General features: G+C 41.8%; 1 protein-coding gene across 1 annotated transcript in view; it reads left to right on the top strand.

The window, feature by feature from the left end:
• Positions 1–740: 740 nt before the first annotated feature.
• LOC114566836 (neuronal acetylcholine receptor subunit alpha-10) overlaps positions 741–17,797 on the top strand; it is a 32,823-nt gene continuing 15,766 nt past the window's right edge. Inside the window, exons 1-2 of the mRNA XM_028595621.1 lie at positions 741–904; positions 16,827–16,972. Of these exons, the coding sequence (XP_028451422.1) occupies positions 847–904; positions 16,827–16,972 (204 nt within the window). The 5' untranslated portion in view covers positions 741–846. The remainder of the gene's footprint in view (positions 905–16,826; positions 16,973–17,797) is intronic.

The raw sequence follows: 17,797 nt of genomic DNA, 5'->3' as shown, positions 1-17,797 counted from the left end.
ATCTCAATCATTCCCAATCTTACAGAGACGGAGAGTGTAGGTATATGTAAGGAGATAACATAGACACAGGCTAATTACTGATCACTAACATGCTAGTTAACATTAGTAATTAAACCTAAACAGATAATGGAAGTCCAAACTGCCTGTGAGCTTCTCCTGTACTATACGGTAATTCCTCTACTGTGTGACAGTAAGTCTCGTGGTTATGACCCAATCGTTAGCCTATTGTTATAAAAGCGTCTGCTACGGAGCCATAACGTGAGGTACAAGGTAATGGAGCCTTTTATACATTGTCGTGTTTCTTTAGAAATAAACAACGGAGAAATAGAGTCTTTAAACGCTTCAGATGTAAAGTTATTCGCTGTCAAAGTGGCGCCAAAATGAATGGGAGTCAATGGGATGCTAACGGGAGGTGATGGCTTGTTAGCCTCAGAATGTCCACATAGGAAGTATGCTTTCTGGATGCTCGCTTACCCCCTTGGGTGGATATAGATTACCATAGCTTCAATCTGACAATGGCTGGAGCAAACTGGAGCTGTAGTTTTCACAGTTTCTCCAGCCTGTGTGGCACTAATGACCCATCATACTTCAGTGACCAATGCACTAGTCTCTCTCTCTCTCTGTCTCTCTCTCCCTCTCTCTCTTTCCCTGCCTCTCTCTCTCCCTCTGCCTCTCTCTCTCTCCCTCTCTCTCCCTGCCTCTCTTTCTCCCTCTGCCTCTCTCTCTCTCTCAGTGTGTCTCATCCTCTCTGCTTGGTGGTCTGACGCTGGGGCTGATCTGTGTCATCACTGTGTTGTAATCGGATTGTTATTTACCGAATCAATAACTGAAGTTACCGGAGCTGCGATGAAGCTTCTCTGCAGCGGATCGATTGCGTGTCTCCTGCTCCTCTTCTGTCTTCCAGGTGAGAACGTGTTAAGCTTTGCTTCTGCTGCTTTTAAGATAAAAACATATACAATAATTACACCCACAGAGTGGGGACTTTATATGGGATAATACACTTTAACTCAGAGTTTAGGCTGTTGTATCCATCAATGTTTTTTCTGTGTGCCATAAAATCTCAGATGCAATTATATCTACATTCACAAGTAGTCTTTTTCTATGGTGTATGTTTCCGGTGCACTTTTGCAATTATAACTTCATTTATCTTACAGCTGTTTTCTCTTTTATATTGTTCTTCTACTTTTATATTTATTTTTAAATGAAGCTGGATCTAAAAGCAATGCACAAAAATGTAAATGCACCACACGGCCGTGTACCTGTGCAAATAGTCATTAAACATGTATTCTACTCTATTTTACACAAGATTATCTCTTTTTAGAAACAAGCTCAAGGTGTTGTTGCACATATCGTCAGAGACTTGTGAACCCTCACAGTTCAAGAGGATTAAAGTAATTTGTGTGTGAACATCTAATCTGAAACTTAACAGTGTTTTTTTCTTATACATAGTTTAGTACAAAAGAGAGTAGTATGTAGATAGACAACAGTAGAGAGTAGTATGTAGAGACAGCAGTAGATAGTAGTATGTAGAGAGAAAGCAGTAGAGAGTAGTATGAAGAGAGACAGCAGTAGAGAGTAGTATGTAGAGAGTAGTATGTAGAGAGACAGCAGTAGAGAGTATTATGTAGAGAGACAGCAGTAGAGAGTAGTATGTAGAGAGACAGCAGTAGAGAGTAGTATGTAGAGAGACAGCAGTAGAGAGAGTAAAGAGAGAGAGACAGCAGTAGAGAGTAGTATGTGAGAGACAGAGTAGAGAGTAGTATGTAGAGAGACAGCAGTAGAGAGTAGTATGTAGAGAGACAGCAGTAGAGAGTAGTATGTAGAGAGACAGCAGTAGAGAGACAGCAGTAGAGAGTAGTATGTAGAGAGACAGCAGTAGAGAGTAGTATGTAGAAAGACAGCAGTAGAGAGTAGTATGTATAAAGACAGCAGTAGAGAGTAGTATGTAGAAAGACAGCAGTAGAGAGTAGTATGTATAGAGACAGCAGTAGAGAGTAGTATGTAGAAAGACAGCAGTAGAGAGTAGTATGTAGAGAGACAACAGTAGAGAGTAGTATGTAGAGAGACAACAGTAGAGAGTAGTATGTAGAGAGACAGCAGTAGAGAGTAGTATGTAGAGAGACAACAGTAGAGAGTAGTATGTAGAGAGACAGCAGTAGAGAGTAGTATGTAGAGAGACAACAGTAGAGAGTAGTATGTAGAGAGACAGCAGTAGAGAGTAGTATGTAGAGAAACAACAGTAGAGAGTAGTATGTAGAGAGACAGCAGTAGAGAGTAGTATGTAGAGAAAGCAGTAGAGAGTAGTAGTAGATGTAGAGAGACAACAGACAGCAGAGAGTAGTATGTAGAGAGACAACAGTAGAGAGTAGTATGTAGAGAGACAACAGTAGAGAGTAGTATGTAGAGAGACAACAGTAGAGAGTAGTATGTAGAGAGACAACAGTAGAGAGTAGTATGTAGAGAGACGACAGTAGAGAGTAGTATGTAGAGAGACAACAGTAGAGAGTAGTATGTAGAGAGACGACAGTAGAGAGTAGTATGTAGAGAGACAGTAGAGAGAGTAGTAGTAGAGAGACAGTAGTAGAGAGTAGTATGTAGAGAGACAGTAGAGAGTAGTATGTAGAGAGACAGCAGTAGAGAGTAGTATGTAGAGAGACAGCATTAGAGAGTAGTATGTAGAGAGATGCCAGTAGAGAGTAGTATGTAGAGAGACAGCAGTAGAGAGTAGTATGTAGAGAGACAGCAGTAGAGAGTAGTATGTAGAGAGACAGTAGAGAGTAGTATGTAGAGAGACGACAGTAGAGAGTAGTGTGTAGAGAGACAACAGTAGAGAGTAGTGTGTAGAGAGACAACAGTAGAGAGTAGTGTGTAGAGAGACAACAGTAGAGAGTAGTATGTAGAGACAACAGTAGAGAGTAGTATGTAGAGAGACAACAGTAGAGAGTAGTATGTAGAGAGACAGCAGTAGAGAGTAGTATGTAGAGAGACAGCAGTAGAGAGTAGTAGTGTAGAGAGACGACAGTAGAGAGTAGTATGTAGAGAGACAGCAGTAGAGAGTAGTATGTAGAGAGACAACAGTAGAGAGTAGTATGTAGAGACAACAGTAGAGAGTAGTATGTAGAGAGACAACAGTAGAGAGTAGTATGTAGAGAGACAACAGTAGAGAGTAGTATGTAGAGAGACAACAGTAGAGAGTAGTATGTATAGAGACAACAGTAGAGAGTAGTATGTAGAGAGACAACAGTAGAGAGTAGTATGTAGAGAGACAACAGTAGAGAGTAGTATGTAGAGAGACGACAGTAGAGAGTAGTATGTAGAGAGACGCCAGTAGAGAGTAGTATGTAGAGAGACAGCATTAGAGAGTAGTATGTAGAGAGATGCCAGTAGAGAGTAGTATGTAGAGAGACAGCAGAGCAGTAGTATGTAGAGAGACAGCAGTAGAGAGTAGTATGTAGAGAGACAGCAGTAGAGAGTAGTATGTAGAGAGACGACAGTAGAGAGTAGTGTGTAGAGAGACGACAGTAGAGAGTAGTGTGTAGAGAGACAGCAGTAGAGAGTAGTGTGTAGAGAGACGACAGTAGAGAGTAGTATGTAGAGAGACAACAGTAGAGAGTAGTATGTAGAGAGACAGCAGTAGAGAGTAGTATGTAGAGAGAGAGAGAGTAGTATGAGAGAGAGAGAGAGTAGTATGTAGAGAGACAGAAGTAGAGAGTAGTATGTAGAGAGACGACAGTAGAGAGTAGTATGTAGAGAGACAGCAGTAGAGAGTAGTATGTAGAGAGACAGCAGTAGAGAGTAGTATGTAGAGAGACAGCAGGAGAGAGTAGTATGTAGAGAGACAGCAGTAGAGAGTAGTATGTAGAGAGACAACAGTAGAGAGTAGTATGTAGAGAGACAACAGTAGAGAGTAGTATGTAGAGAGACAACAGTAGAGAGTAGTATGTAGAGAGACAACAGTAGAGATTAGTATGTAGAGAGACGACAGTAGAGAGTAGTATGTAGAGAGACAACAGTAGAGAGTAGTATGTAGAGAGACAACAGTAGAGAGTAGTATGTAGAGAGACAACAGTAGAGAGTAGTATGTAGAGACAGAGAGAGTAGTGTGTAGAGAGACAACAGTAGAGAGTAGTATGTAGAGAGAGAGAGTAGTAGTAGAGAGTAGTATGTAGAGAGACACAGTAGAGAGTAGTATGTAGAGAGACAGCAGTAGAGAGTAGTATGTAGAGAGACAGCAGTAGAGAGTAGTATGTAGAGAGACAGTAGAGAGTAGTATGTAGAGAGACAGCAGAGAGAGTAGTATGTAGAGAGACAGAAGTAGAGAGACAGTATGTAGAGAGACAGAGTAGAGAGTAGTATGTAGAGAGACAGTAGAGAGAGCAGTATGTAGAGAGACAGTAGAGAGAGTAGTATGTAGAGACAGCAGTAGAGAGTAGTATGTAGAGACAGCAGTAGAGAGTAGTATGTAGAGAGACAGCAGTAGAGAGTAGTATGTAGAGAGACAGCAGTAGAGAGTAGTATGTAGAGAGACAGAAGTAGAGAGTAGTATGTAGAGAAACAGCAGTAGAGAGTAGTATGTAGAGAGACAGCAGTAGAGAGTAGTATGTAGAGAGACACAGTAGAGAGTAGTATGTAGAGAGACAGCAGTAGAGAGTAGTATGTAGAGACAGCAGTAGAGAGTAGTATGTAGAGACAGCAGTAGAGAGTAGTGTGTAGAGACACAGTAGAGTAGTAGAGAGACAGAGTAGAGAGTAGTAGAGACAGCAGTAGAGAGTAGTATGTAGAGAGACAGCAGTAGAGAGTAGTATGTAGAGAGACAGCAGTAGAGAGTAGTATGTAGAGAGACAGCAGTAGAGAGTAGTATGTAGAGAGACAGCAGTAGAGAGTAGTATGTAGAGAGACAGCAGTAGAGAGTAGTATGTAGAGACAGCAGTAGAGAGTAGTATTTAGAGAGACAGAAGTAGAGAGTAGTATGTAGAGAGAGACAGTAGAGAGTAGTATGTAGAGAGACAGCAGTAGAGAGTAGTATGTAGAGAGAGCAGTAGAGAGTAGTATGTAGAGAGACAGCAGTAGAGAGTAGTATGTAGAGAGAGTAGAGAGTAGTATGTAGAGAGTAGTATGTATTTAGAGACAGCAGTAGAGAGTAGTATGTAGAGAGACAGCAGTAGAGAGTAGTATTTAGAGACAGCAGTAGAGAGTAGTGTGTAGAGAGACGACAGTAGAGAGTAGTATTTAGAGAGACAGCAGTAGAGAGTAGTATGTAGAGAGACAGCAGTAGAGAGTAGTATGTAGAGAGACAGCAGTAGAGAGTAGTATGTAGAGAGACGACAGTAGAGAGTAGTATGTAGAGAGACAGCAGTAGAGAGTAGTATGTAGAGACAGCAGTAGAGAGTAGTATGTAGAGACAGCAGTAGAGAGTAGTGTGTAGAGACAGCAGTAGAGAGTAGTATGTAGAGACAGCAGTAGAGAGTAGTGTGTAGAGAGACAGCAGTAGAGAGAGAGTATGTAGAGAGACAGCAGTAGAGAGTAGTATGTAGAGAGTAGTATGTAGAGAGACAGCAGTAGAGAGTAGTATGTAGAGACAGCAGTAGAGAGTAGTATTTAGAGAGACAGCAGTAGAGAGTAGTATGTAGAGAGACAGCAGTAGAGAGTAGTATGTAGAGAGACAGCAGTAGAGAGTAGTACGTAGAGAGACGACAGTAGAGAGTAGTATTTAGAGAGACAGCAGTAGAGAGTAGTATGTAGAGAGACGACAGTAGAGAGTAGTATTTAGAGAGACAGCAGTAGAGAGTAGTATGTAGAGAGACAGCAGTAGAGAGTAGTATGTAGAGAGACAGCAGTAGAGAGTAGTATGTAGAGAGATGACAGTAGAGAGTAGTATTTAGAGAGACAGCAGTAGAGAGTAGTATGTAGAGAGACAGCAGTAGAGAGTAGTATTTAGAGAGACGACAGTAGAGAGTAGTATTTAGAGAGACAGCAGTAGAGAGTAGTATGTAGAGAGACTAGTCAAGAACGATTTAAATCCGAGTCCAAAGAGTTCAAGTAAAAGACAGCTGGGACAGAGACAGAAACAAATAATCCACTTCCTTATCTTACTTACTAATGTCAAAAACATACACTTCCTCACCTTACTTCCTGATTTCCTGTCATAACTACTACGACCACTAGAGGGCGCTGTCACAACAAACCTAATTATAGGTTGCTATTGCTGCTTCAACAAACGACTTTTGGGAGCGTTTTTCAGGGGAGGAGAGTGTTGTTATAGCACAATGTCAAAAACCTAATTTGTGTGTGTGTGTGTGTGTATATGTGCATGTGTGTGGTGTGTGTGGCCTTAAAACAGTAGTCTGTGTTTGTGCGTGTGTGTATGTGTGTTTGTGCGAGCCTGCAAATGTGTGTTTTTATGTGTGTGTCTGTGTTTGTACGTGTGTTTGTGCATGCGTACTTGCGTGTGTGTGTTTATATGTGTGAGTGTGTGTGTGTTTATATATGTGTATATGTGTGTTTGTGCTTGCGTAAGTGTGTCTCTGTTTATATGTGTGTGTGTGTGTGCGTGCGTTAGTGTGTGTGTGTTTGTCTGTTTGTGTTTGCTTGTGTGTGTGAGTGTGTATATGTGTGTTTGTGCTTGCGTAAGTACTTGTCTGTTTATATTTGTGTGTGTGTGTGTGTGCGCCTTAGTGTGTGTGGCCTTAAAACAGTGGTCTTTGTGTGTGTGCGCACGTGTGTTTGTGCGTGTGTCTGTTTATGTGTGCGTGTGTCTGTTTATGTGTGCGTGTGTGTGTATATGTGTGTTTGTGCATGCGTACTTGCGTGTGTGTGTTTATGTGTGAGTGTGTGTGTGTGTGTGTATATGTGTGTATGTGCTGGCGTACGTGCGTGTGTCTGTTTGTGTGTGTGTGTGTGTTTGTATATGTGTGTTTGTGCGTGCATACTTGCGTGTGTGTTTATGTCTGAGTGTGTGTGTGTTTGTGTATATGTGTGTGTGTATATGTGTGTTTGTGCTGGCGTACTTGCGTGTGTCTGTTTATGTGTGTGCGTGTGTTTGTATATGTGTGTGTGTGTATATGTGTGTTTGTGCGTGCGTACTTGCGCGTGTGTGTTTATGTGTGAGTGTTTGTTTGTGTATAAGTGTGTTTGTGCGTGCGTGTGTCTGTTTATATGTGTGTGTGTGTGTGTGCGTGTGTGTGTGTGTGTGTGTGTGTGTGTGTGTGTGTGTGTGTGTGTGTGTGTGTGTGTGTGTGTGATTGATGTGGGAACAATGAGGGTAAAGGAAGGCAGGCTCAGCAGTGATGAGCGTTGATGGCTGTGAGGATTAAAGCTGTCAATCAGCCTGTCCATCCAGATAAGAGGCGGAGTGACCTGCCGAGGTCAATCTACAGAGATAATCCAAACACACTTCAGCTAACACACACATCTTCGCTGTGAAGATCCTGTCTGCTGCTGTAAACACTCCACACGTTGGTCCTGCGTAAATAAAATATAACAATTATGCTGTCCAGAGTGATGCGCTAGAAGAAGAGTGTCCAAAATGTAATGATAATTCCTACTGTTTGTGCAAATGTACATTTTTTCCAGTGGTGTAGTCTACGTGATATGCAGGTATACACAGTATAACCACTAAGAATACTCTAGAATTTCCATATACCAACTTAAAAAATGCGCAATATGGCACGTAACAACATACTTTCCATTATAATTTTGATATATTTTGAATTGTCATCCGTTGTTTTTCTTCGCATAGGCTAAGTAAAGGTATTTCCACTGTATATCGGTGCATAAAAGTGGGTCAGAATGCAAATCAAAAATTCCCTGTACTGCCTACGGGCCCATACAGTACAGTATACTCACTACAATACATTAGACTACACCACTGATTGTAACCTGTTGGTGGCAGTAGTGGTAAAGTGGGGGAGTCACCAAAAGTTAGGGCCCTTTCACTCCTACCTCGTTTGATTCAGATTTTTGGGACTTTTCAGTTTGATCCGAGCCAAAATTACAGGTGTGAAACATTCATGTTCCGAACCAAAGGGACAAAATTTGGTCAGACAAAAAGAGGTTTAGGGTCCTATTTTAACGATCTAAGTGCACGCGCGGGTGCATTTAAGGCATGTCCAAATCCACTTTTGCTAGTTAAACAGCGGAAATAAAAGGCGCTGACACACCAACTTGATTATCGGACAGTCTGGCGAGGTCGGTGACTTGAATCTGTTCAGCGTTCATTTTGGCCGATTTTACATGTATAATCGGCCAGTGGTCAGTCGGACTCAATGACCAATCTGATTGGTGTAGTGCTAACTTTGACTAGCGAATCAGAGCACGAGCTGACAACGGCAGTATCTTTCTTATTACTAGCCATCATATTTTCTTCCATTCAGCGAGTAATGACAACAATGATCCTTCTTGACTACTATCACCACTCTCTGATGAAAACAATTACCATTGACATATATAAAATGGACCAACAGACCCCGTGTCTCTGGACCAGGAAACCAGTGAAGGATATCAGAAGTCTCTTTCCTGGGGCTGGCTGAGTGTTACTGAGCAGCCTCCAGCTGAGCTTGAAGACGTAGATGTGACGTGAGCAACGTGTCTGAAAGTGTGAAGTCTTCTGGTAGCTGTGAGAGAGAAATCTCAATCATTCCCAATCTCACAGAGACGGAGAGTGTAGGTATATGTAAGGAGATAACATAGACACAGGCTAATTACTGATCACTAACATGCTAGTTAACATTAGTAATTACTGATCACTAACATGCTAGTTAACATTAGTAATTACTGATCACTAACATGATAGCTAACATTAGTAATTACTGATCACTAACATGATAGCTAACATTAGTAATTAATCCTAAACAGCTAATGGAAGTCCAAACTGCCTGTGAGCTTCTCCTGTACTATACGGTAATTCCTCTACTGTGTGACAGTAAGTCTCGTGGTTATGACCCAATCGTTAGCCTATTTTTATAAAAGCGTCTGCTACGGAGCCATAACGTGAGCTACAAGGTAATGGAGCCTTTTATACATTGTCGTGTTTCTTTAGAAATAAACAACAGACAAATAGAGTCTTTAAACGCTTCAGATGTGAAGTTATTCTCTGTCAAAGTGACGTCAGAATGAATGGGAGTCAATGGGATGCTAATGGGAGGTGATGGCTCACCTAGCATCAAAATGGCGCCATAGGAGGTTTGAGTTCTGAAGCTAAGCTTACCCCCCCCTTGGTGTTTACGAGGTCTAGAGAGATGTTCTGTCATTTCCGGTTTTCATTTTTTGGCCGACAACACAGATTAGCGCCACCTGCTGTTATGAAAACGTATTACGTCTCGCGCATGTGCAGAACGTACGCTCAAGTCGGCGTCACTTCGGTGTGTTCTGAGGCACTTTATTGATCTCGGGGAGCCGATTGATCAGTCCGACTGGCTTTTCTGCCGATGGTTGGCTGTCGGGTTGGCATGTCAGAGCCTTTAGGCTGATATGAAAGCTGTCAGTCCAACCCCAGTGTCAACTAAACAACTGAAAGACTGCCTTAAAAACGTTGAATCGGACTCCAGTTGGTTTTCCTCCTTGGTACGATTCGTTTGGGTACATCTGAAGAAATTTGCAAACCAAAACAAGCGCACAGAGACCCTTCACAGGAAGTGGTCTCAGTCTGGTTTCAAATGAACTGGTTTGAACAAGATCAGAGCTTGATCTGAATTCAACTACTAACTACATAGTTGCAGTCTGGGATGCCCATGGGTGAAATCAACAGTCGCTAACAGCTAGTTTTTATGATGTTTTTGTAGATTTTTTTCGGCGCTTTATTGACGTTTTCGTCGATGTGTTTCGCTGCATTTCTGAAGCTTTTTCCGGATTTTTAAAAACTTTTTTCAACGTTCTTTTGTAATTTTTTTTTTTTTTTCAAATCCTATAACATTTAATAAAACACCCAAATTCAATGAAAGTAGTGAACTGATCGGAAGTTTCCACGTTACACACACACACACACACACACACAGACACACACACACACCATGGTTGAAAGAAAGGACAACAGGAGGGTTAAGGTGTATACTTGCAGAAATTCCCCCGGCAGTTCTCTAGGTCTGTTTACTGGGTTATGAGAACTCAGATTTTAACCGGAGTAAGGTCTTTACATGCCGTTTGAGAAATCGGGGTACTGCCTACACACGAATATAATCTTTTTTTTTAAACTGCATGTAAACGCAGTGACTATTGAACTGGTTGCATCCATCTAAGGAGCCAAACTGGCCCTCTCCCAGCCGATTTGCATTGTGTCTCGTTGACTGTCCCTTAGATAATAATTTAGAATAATCATCTCAGAATCACCTCTTGAAGACATGTCGAGACAATCCATCACTGTATAATCAGCCTTGAAAGGACAAACAGAGCTGAGGAGATTTGGACTGTCTCTATCTGCTTCTCATAATGAGATATCTCCTTCTTCATGTCTCTCTGACAGATTCAGAGCTTCACTTCAACATTTCCATGTTTGTACAAAGTTATGTTAACACTATACCTGGTGGCATTTAGTCACATGCTGTTTTCTTGTTATCTGAAGGTCATTGAACTCACGGTGGTCTTGTGCGTTCCCTTTTTTGTGCAAAGCATGTAATTAAACCTCTGTGAGTCTGTTTATTTTTATCTTTAATGTCTCTCCTCTTGCAGTTATGGATCTCTCTGTCCTTGTTGAGTGTTCAGAGCAGCAAACAGAAGTTTAGATCACTGTTGTGTTCTGGTTTTTTCTCTCACAATCAAACATGGAGGAACAGAATACTTTTTTTAATGATAATTCTACTAATTTAGTGGTTCATAAACTACAGGTTAGGGGGCCCGGGATTAATCTCGGCAGCCGTAGTCCTGTATGCAGCGTGCATACATTTTCCGTTTTTTTGTGTCTCTGTTTCTGTTACCAGGGTTGAATTTTTAATAACAAATGCACCTGCGCCCATCTGTGGGCCCATTGGTGTGCTGGTCTTACAGGGAGGTGTGTTCAGGTGCATTCTGGGTGTGCTGGTCTTATAGGGAGGTGTGTTCAGGTGCATTCTGGGCGTGCTGGTCTTACAGGGAGGTGTGTTCAGGTGCATTCTGGGTGTGCTGGTCTTACAGGGAGGTGTGTTCAGGTGCATTCTGGGTGTATTGCTATCTTGAGAAGCGGGAAGTGATCGCGCCATTGACCAACACAAACCTGGTCTAAAGTCAGTAACGCAGCATTTCATTGTTATTTTAACAGAGCATTAGTAAGATGCTCCTAGGCTCGTGCACAGCACGCACACTATGCTTGTTACACTATCTTAGCACACACACACACACACACACACACACACACACACACACACACACACACACACACACACACACACACACACACACACACACACACACACACACACACACACACACACACACACACACACACACACACACACAAGGTCAAACGCGCCTGGCTTTTAAAGGGAATGGGAGCTGATCTCTGATTGGTTGATTGCATGTTAGGCCCAAAACACACCTCTGACTAATGAAGACAACCCTTTAGAACCAGGTGCCCGGCGCGTGGACACTTTTTAACGCCGTCAAACTAGCAAAAGTGGATTCCTACATGCCCTAAACGCACCTGCACCAGGCGCTTCACCCCGTGCTCTTAGATTGTTAAAATAGGGCCCCTAGTGCCTAACTTTTTGAGTGAAATTATAAGCATATAAAGCACTCAATTTTCTGCATTCTGGTGAATTTTTCTGCAACAATTCGTGCCATTTTTGCATCAATCTATGGTGCAAATGTCTATTAATTTAAAGGAAATTACAAAAGGTTGTTGGAAGGGTTGTACGGGACCCCCCCCTCCAAAATTACGCCTATGATTGCGACACAGTTGTGAGTTTTCTCGGCATTGTTTTCAGTGGTTTAATAAACCGGTTAATGCGAGAACTTTAAGGTCCTTGCACACTGAGTCCAAAATGTCCACAGGTTAAAACATAAATACAACCTCACGTTATGTTTTCTGTCAGTAATCTGTAAAAAAAAAAAAAATCTGTTTGGGTTCAATGTTCTGAGTTTTTTCTTATCCGAAGCCAACATGTTTAGGTGTTTGGACACTTGATTCACAGAAAACGAAGGGCCTTTTTATGCTTAAAGCTAAAAAAAAAAATGACTCCACTGCAGCAACCTCAGAACAAAGGTTACACTGGAGCAATAAAAGCAGGTTGTGTGTTAGGAGGCAGCAGCCAACAAAACCTCTCACTGTGACCTTCCAGGAAGATTCGTTGGCGACTGAACTTCATTCCACAGCTGTCTAAAGATGACCGATTGTGAATTCTTTGTCGTTAGCAGATTTTTATAAACAATTCACCCAAATTAAGTGTTGGACGTTCAAGCCATTCAGCTATTTACTTATATGGTTACAGGACTAAAGACGCTGCCATGTCTGCTGCTTTCAGCCTGATGGTTAAGATGAGTCTGCTCTGAATAACAGCATGACGATCTGATATGAACTTTGGAATACATAACATTTAATTCTGCTCTTCACGTCGCACGTTATCTTTCTTTATCCAAAAGGTCTTTGTCCATCTGTTTCCAGCGTTTCTCTGATCTGATAAAAGTTTTTATGGATGCTGAATGTCACGTCAGACTTTATCCCCATAGTTTTTGACCATTTGCCAAATCCAAACACTCATGAATGTCATGGTTAGTGAGGCTTGGGCCCAAGTGCAGAAAGGCAAGGAGGGAGCAGCAGTTAGTAGGAGTAATTTAATGAAACAGAAGGAGAACTTACAAACCACATTCTCTGAGGAATAATACCGACACAGGAGAAGTCCGGAAAACGCAGAGAAATCCAGAAACACGAAAATACAGCTTTAAGCCACTTGTGTCAAACTCAAGGCCTGGGGGACCAAATCTGGCCCCTTGCAAATTTTGATCTGGCCCACATATCAATTTAGGTTCACAGCGAATTTTGGCCCGACTAGTTGTGCACCACACCAAAAAAATAAATGAGGAAACTGTTTTTCATACTGTAATTATGACTTTGAGACTCAGAATTCCTCGCAGAAGCAGAGTTTTTAAATATTCAGGCTGTGAAAAAGGTTGTTGTGAGTCGGCTGGGTGGAAGCTGCTTTTAAAAATGTATTGCTTGTTTTTCAAGACTTGCTAAATTCTACAATGGCTAAGAAACTGCTGACTTTTTTAGGGTTCTATGTCGACCAAACTGTATGGGAGAAAGCTATATGAGACATGCAATAATATAAAGTTAATTGACTTTTTTTGTTAAATAAAAGCATGTCAAACTCAACATGTCTGGCCGTTATTGTGATCGTCACGCCCAGTGTGGCCTTAAGTGAAATTGAGTTTGACACCCCCGACTTCAGCACAGGAAAGGAACTAAAAGGATGCCGAAAGGACGAAAGACAATCAACCAACAACAGACACAGAAAGCCCAGCGACTCAATACACAAGTAAACGAGGGTTAACAAGGGACAGGTGACACGAGGGCTGGGGAACAGGTGAAAGACATCAGGGCGGGGCAGACACTCACAAAGGCGGAAAAACCAAAAGACAGGAAGGAAAAATAAGACAACACATAAAAGAACAGAGGGACTACAAAATAAAACAGGAAATGGGAAACCAATCGAAAACACGAAACCAACTTCGACACAGAAACTTGTCATAGGGACGAGACGTGACAATGAGCACTAAACGTGTGTCTTTTGACCAATTTTGGGTTGAAATGAGGATGGTGAAGGTTGCTCGTTTGTTGAGTTATTGCGTAGCAAGAAATGAAAGGGGGGAGAGAGAGGGGAATGACATGCAGCAAAGGGCCGCAGGTCAGAGTCGAACCCGGGCCCGTAACTTTTAAGAGCACTAGTGACATTCAAGCAGGGCTTTAAATTAACTTTTTTGATCACTAGCCAACATGGCTAGTCAATTTTTAACGTTACCAGCCCATCAGATTCTCCACTAATCGGTTCCATGCCCCCCAGGCACGTAGCAGACGGTTGAACGACACGTCACGACAAAGTGTTCATGGGAAATGTAGGCTTAGTACTACAAGCAGTGTTGCCAGATAAAGACTATGTTTTACAAGCCAAACACACACACAACCGCTGACATTTTATTTGAGGAAAACAGACCAATCTGGCAACATTTCTGCAGACGGCCGATTCAAACAGATGCAGAGTTATTTGCTTCATTCATTGTTGCAGCCAATTTGGATGTGTGTGTGTGGGTGGTAGGTTTGTGTGAATGGTTTGATCGTTACGTCACCTGCGCACCTGTGTGTATGTGCTAATTAGCCAGGGTAGTAAGGGAATCACAGGTGAGCCAGAGGGAGAATCTAGTCTGGGAAGCCACACAGTTTTTCAACCTCAGCTGTGCGATAGTGATGGTTTTTAGATCTCGTCTGTTCGTTTTTAATCTTGCAAGTCAGTTTTTTGTATGTGTTTTTAAATACATTTCTGAAATAAAGAATTAACTATACGGCGATGGCGGACCTCATTTTTTGCAACAGCAAGAGTTGGAAATGGCTTCAAATTCCCTGCAGTGGCATTTTTTGTGGACAGATTGCCACTCCATTCATCACCGGCCAAATTGGCTCGTAACTTTACAAAGTTACCCTCCAAAATGAACCCGCATTTGGGGGATTGGCAGGTGTCAATTTAAAGCCCTGCATTCAAGAGTGGAAGTATTAAATAGTAGATCTCCCTTTCTCTCTGCCTCCCATCTCCCATGTACTTTCAAAAATTAGAATTATAAAAAAAAAGGAGACATAGGGGAGCTTCTACAGAGGGATAACGAGGGACAGGATACCTAAATTTAAAATAGTGGTGAACCTCAGAAGGGGAAAGGACTGAGGCATGTCTCGGAGGGTGATAGCAGAGGAGCAATACTTGTTTGTTTTTGTATTTTTGCGTATAGCTTTGCTGCAAGTGCCGTTGTTCTGTGCATGTAATAATGTATATAATAATAATTTCTTTTGTTTAAATGGCTCTTGTGATACGCCAGTTGTCGGGAGAGAGATTTTGCTGTGGGCTGGGACTAGTCTGGCTATCACCAGACCGAGCTCAATCTTTAAAGATTGAACATTAGTCTGGGGGAGTCTGCTCTGTATTTTCTACTGCACAACAGGCATAGTTCACATGACTCTGTACGCGACTGGATAGTCCTTCAACCAATCAGAGCAACGATGAGGGTGACATAGCAGCAGAGGTGTCAATTCCAGGTCCAGAAAGTAAAAGTCCTGCCATGTGTTTATTCCACCAATGAACTCAGCCAGCTGATTTCACTAATTAGCAGCTGATTTCACTAATTAGTAGTGAAATCAGCTGGCGGACTTTTACTTTCTGGACCTGGAATTGACACCTCTGCATAGCAGCGACAGCGGCATCAGCCAGTTGCTGCATTTAGGTGGCTGCCATGTTGAAAACAACATTTAAACAAGAAGCTGCTTGGTCGCTTCTCTATCGTCATGGTGTTAAACCAGCCAATAGCGCGCCAGGTGGATAAGCCACTTTGTGATTGGTCCCCGCAAAATTGTAACGGAAGCAGGATAGATAAATGTACAGGTTTCCAGCCTGAGCTACTAGAGGACTTGACTCGTTTGTTTTAGCTTAAAAAAATTTTTTGGACTTGGAAGGTAAAGCCTGCAAAATCTGCACTGTAGCCTCCTGTCTGTGCACCACCACAATCATCATAATCAGCCGCCACAGAAAGGATTTAAAGGAATTATCAGTCTACTGCTGTTCTGCAGACGTTTTCTGATTAACGTGTAAAACTCTAGGTGATTATGAGGTTAATTGAGCTGGGAAATGTGGTTTCCATGTGTACGTGTTATGGTATGTGCGTGTGTGTACGGGGACTGAGCGGCAGGATGTACTGCTGGAGATATGAGACCTTTTTAGGATTAAAAGCAAATTACTGCAGAGAAGAAAGCAGCAGAGAAAAGGGCTTCATGCACACTTGCAACCGTGATACCATTCAAAATAATAAATTCAGGTTAACGTTTGAAATATGAAGTATCGTGTTGTTTTGTCTAATTATATCAAGTTATTTAAAATGAGAAGATGACCAAGAAATTCATTGACATACATATTTATATTTAGAACATTGTGAACTGTAACATGAAAGGATGTGTGTTTAATTTTGTTTACTAGCATAAATAACATTAGTGGTATGATATTCCAAAAAATTCATTTTGGCTGAATTATTATTGGTTTTATTTGACTGTGAATACAAAGACTAACAGTTTATTACAACCTCAACACCTAACTATTGAACAGATCAAACATACTAAACATGTATATTCTTTTATATTCAATCTTCCATTTTGTACTGCAATTTGTGTTTTTATCCTCGAGAAATCTATCTATCTATCTCGAGCAGAAGCCTATTTTTCACGTGACACACAAGCGTGTTGGAAGGGTTTCCAGGCAAAGTAGAATACGAAAAGATGTTTTGTAATTCTGACATAAATGCAGATATAAATCTAATTTAAATAAATAAATAATTAACAATTTTCAAATATTGCACCTATCAACACAGAACGAAATATTCTGGAGCCTATTTTGTAAATACTGCCGACGTTGTCTTTGCTGTAATCAAAACAGTATATATTTATGTTTAACATGAAGTACACTACTGCTACATACTACTACATACGTGTGCACAGACAAGACTAGCAGCAGACACGTTTCTGGTGTGCAAAGACACACAAAACGCCACGCAACTGAAACGCCACGCTCACACTCGCGCCACGCAGGCAGTGCGTAGCCTGTAATTTCAATAGTGTAACTACCTGGATCGATCCAAACGTTTCTCTCTCTCTCTCTCTTTCTATTCCACAGTTTGCTTGGCTGCTCATGGTCGATACGCTAAGAAGCTGTTTAAAGACTTGTTCTCCAACTACACCAATGCTTTGCGGCCAGTGGAGGACACCGACCACATCATCAACGTCACACTGCAGATCACTCTCTCCCAGATCATCGACATGGTAATCAGACCCTGACTGTGTTGCGGGGTGAGGGACGGTGAGGACCCAAATGCAGAGAGAGGCAGGCAGACAGGAGATGGTGGAACTCAGGGATTTAATAATAACAAAAAGCGGCAGCACAAAGACTGGAAAACTTACAAACATAAACTGACGGGCAAAACACAGGCAGGAGTAAAGTGACGCAGGAACAGACACAAGGCACGGGACGGAAACACAAGGGCATGGCCACAAAACGATCTGACACGAGACAAAGGGAACAAAGAGGCTAAATACATGAGGTGATGGGTAAATCAGAAGCAGGTGAGACAACAGGTGAAGCACATCAGGGCGGGGCAGGACAATCAACAAAGGCGGGGAACAGAAAGCAAAGCTAGACATGACAAGACAGAAGACCGGGCTATCAAAATAAAACAGGAAGCAGGACAAACAGACAAAACATGACGTAACCTAGATACAGACACTTGACACAACACTAGACAACACCAGGGATAACAGAGACGACAGGAACACAATTCAGAATAACAAAAAATGGGAAACAAACACACAAAATACAACACGGTCAAAACAGGGTAAACAGAAATATACAAAACAGGCAACAGAAATGTCCGTAACCACAACAGTTCATGTTGTGTGTATTGCCGACTGTGCTGAGTATACATCAGACGGGACAACATGTCGTCCAAGTCAAGTCAGTTTTATTTGTTCACATTTAAACGAACAACAGTTGACCCAAAGTGCTTTACAGGTAGAGCAGGCAAGGCAGAAACAGTATGCCTAAAAGATACATGATCAAATGTGCAAGTTCCCATGAATGTAGTTAGGCAA

This window comes from Perca flavescens, chromosome 13, assembly GCF_004354835.1.
Source record: "Perca flavescens isolate YP-PL-M2 chromosome 13, PFLA_1.0, whole genome shotgun sequence".
Classification (NCBI taxonomy): domain Eukaryota; kingdom Metazoa; phylum Chordata; class Actinopteri; order Perciformes; family Percidae; genus Perca; species Perca flavescens.
The sequence above is the reverse complement of the archived record's forward strand: the minus strand, read 5'-3'. Positions and strand labels throughout refer to the sequence as shown.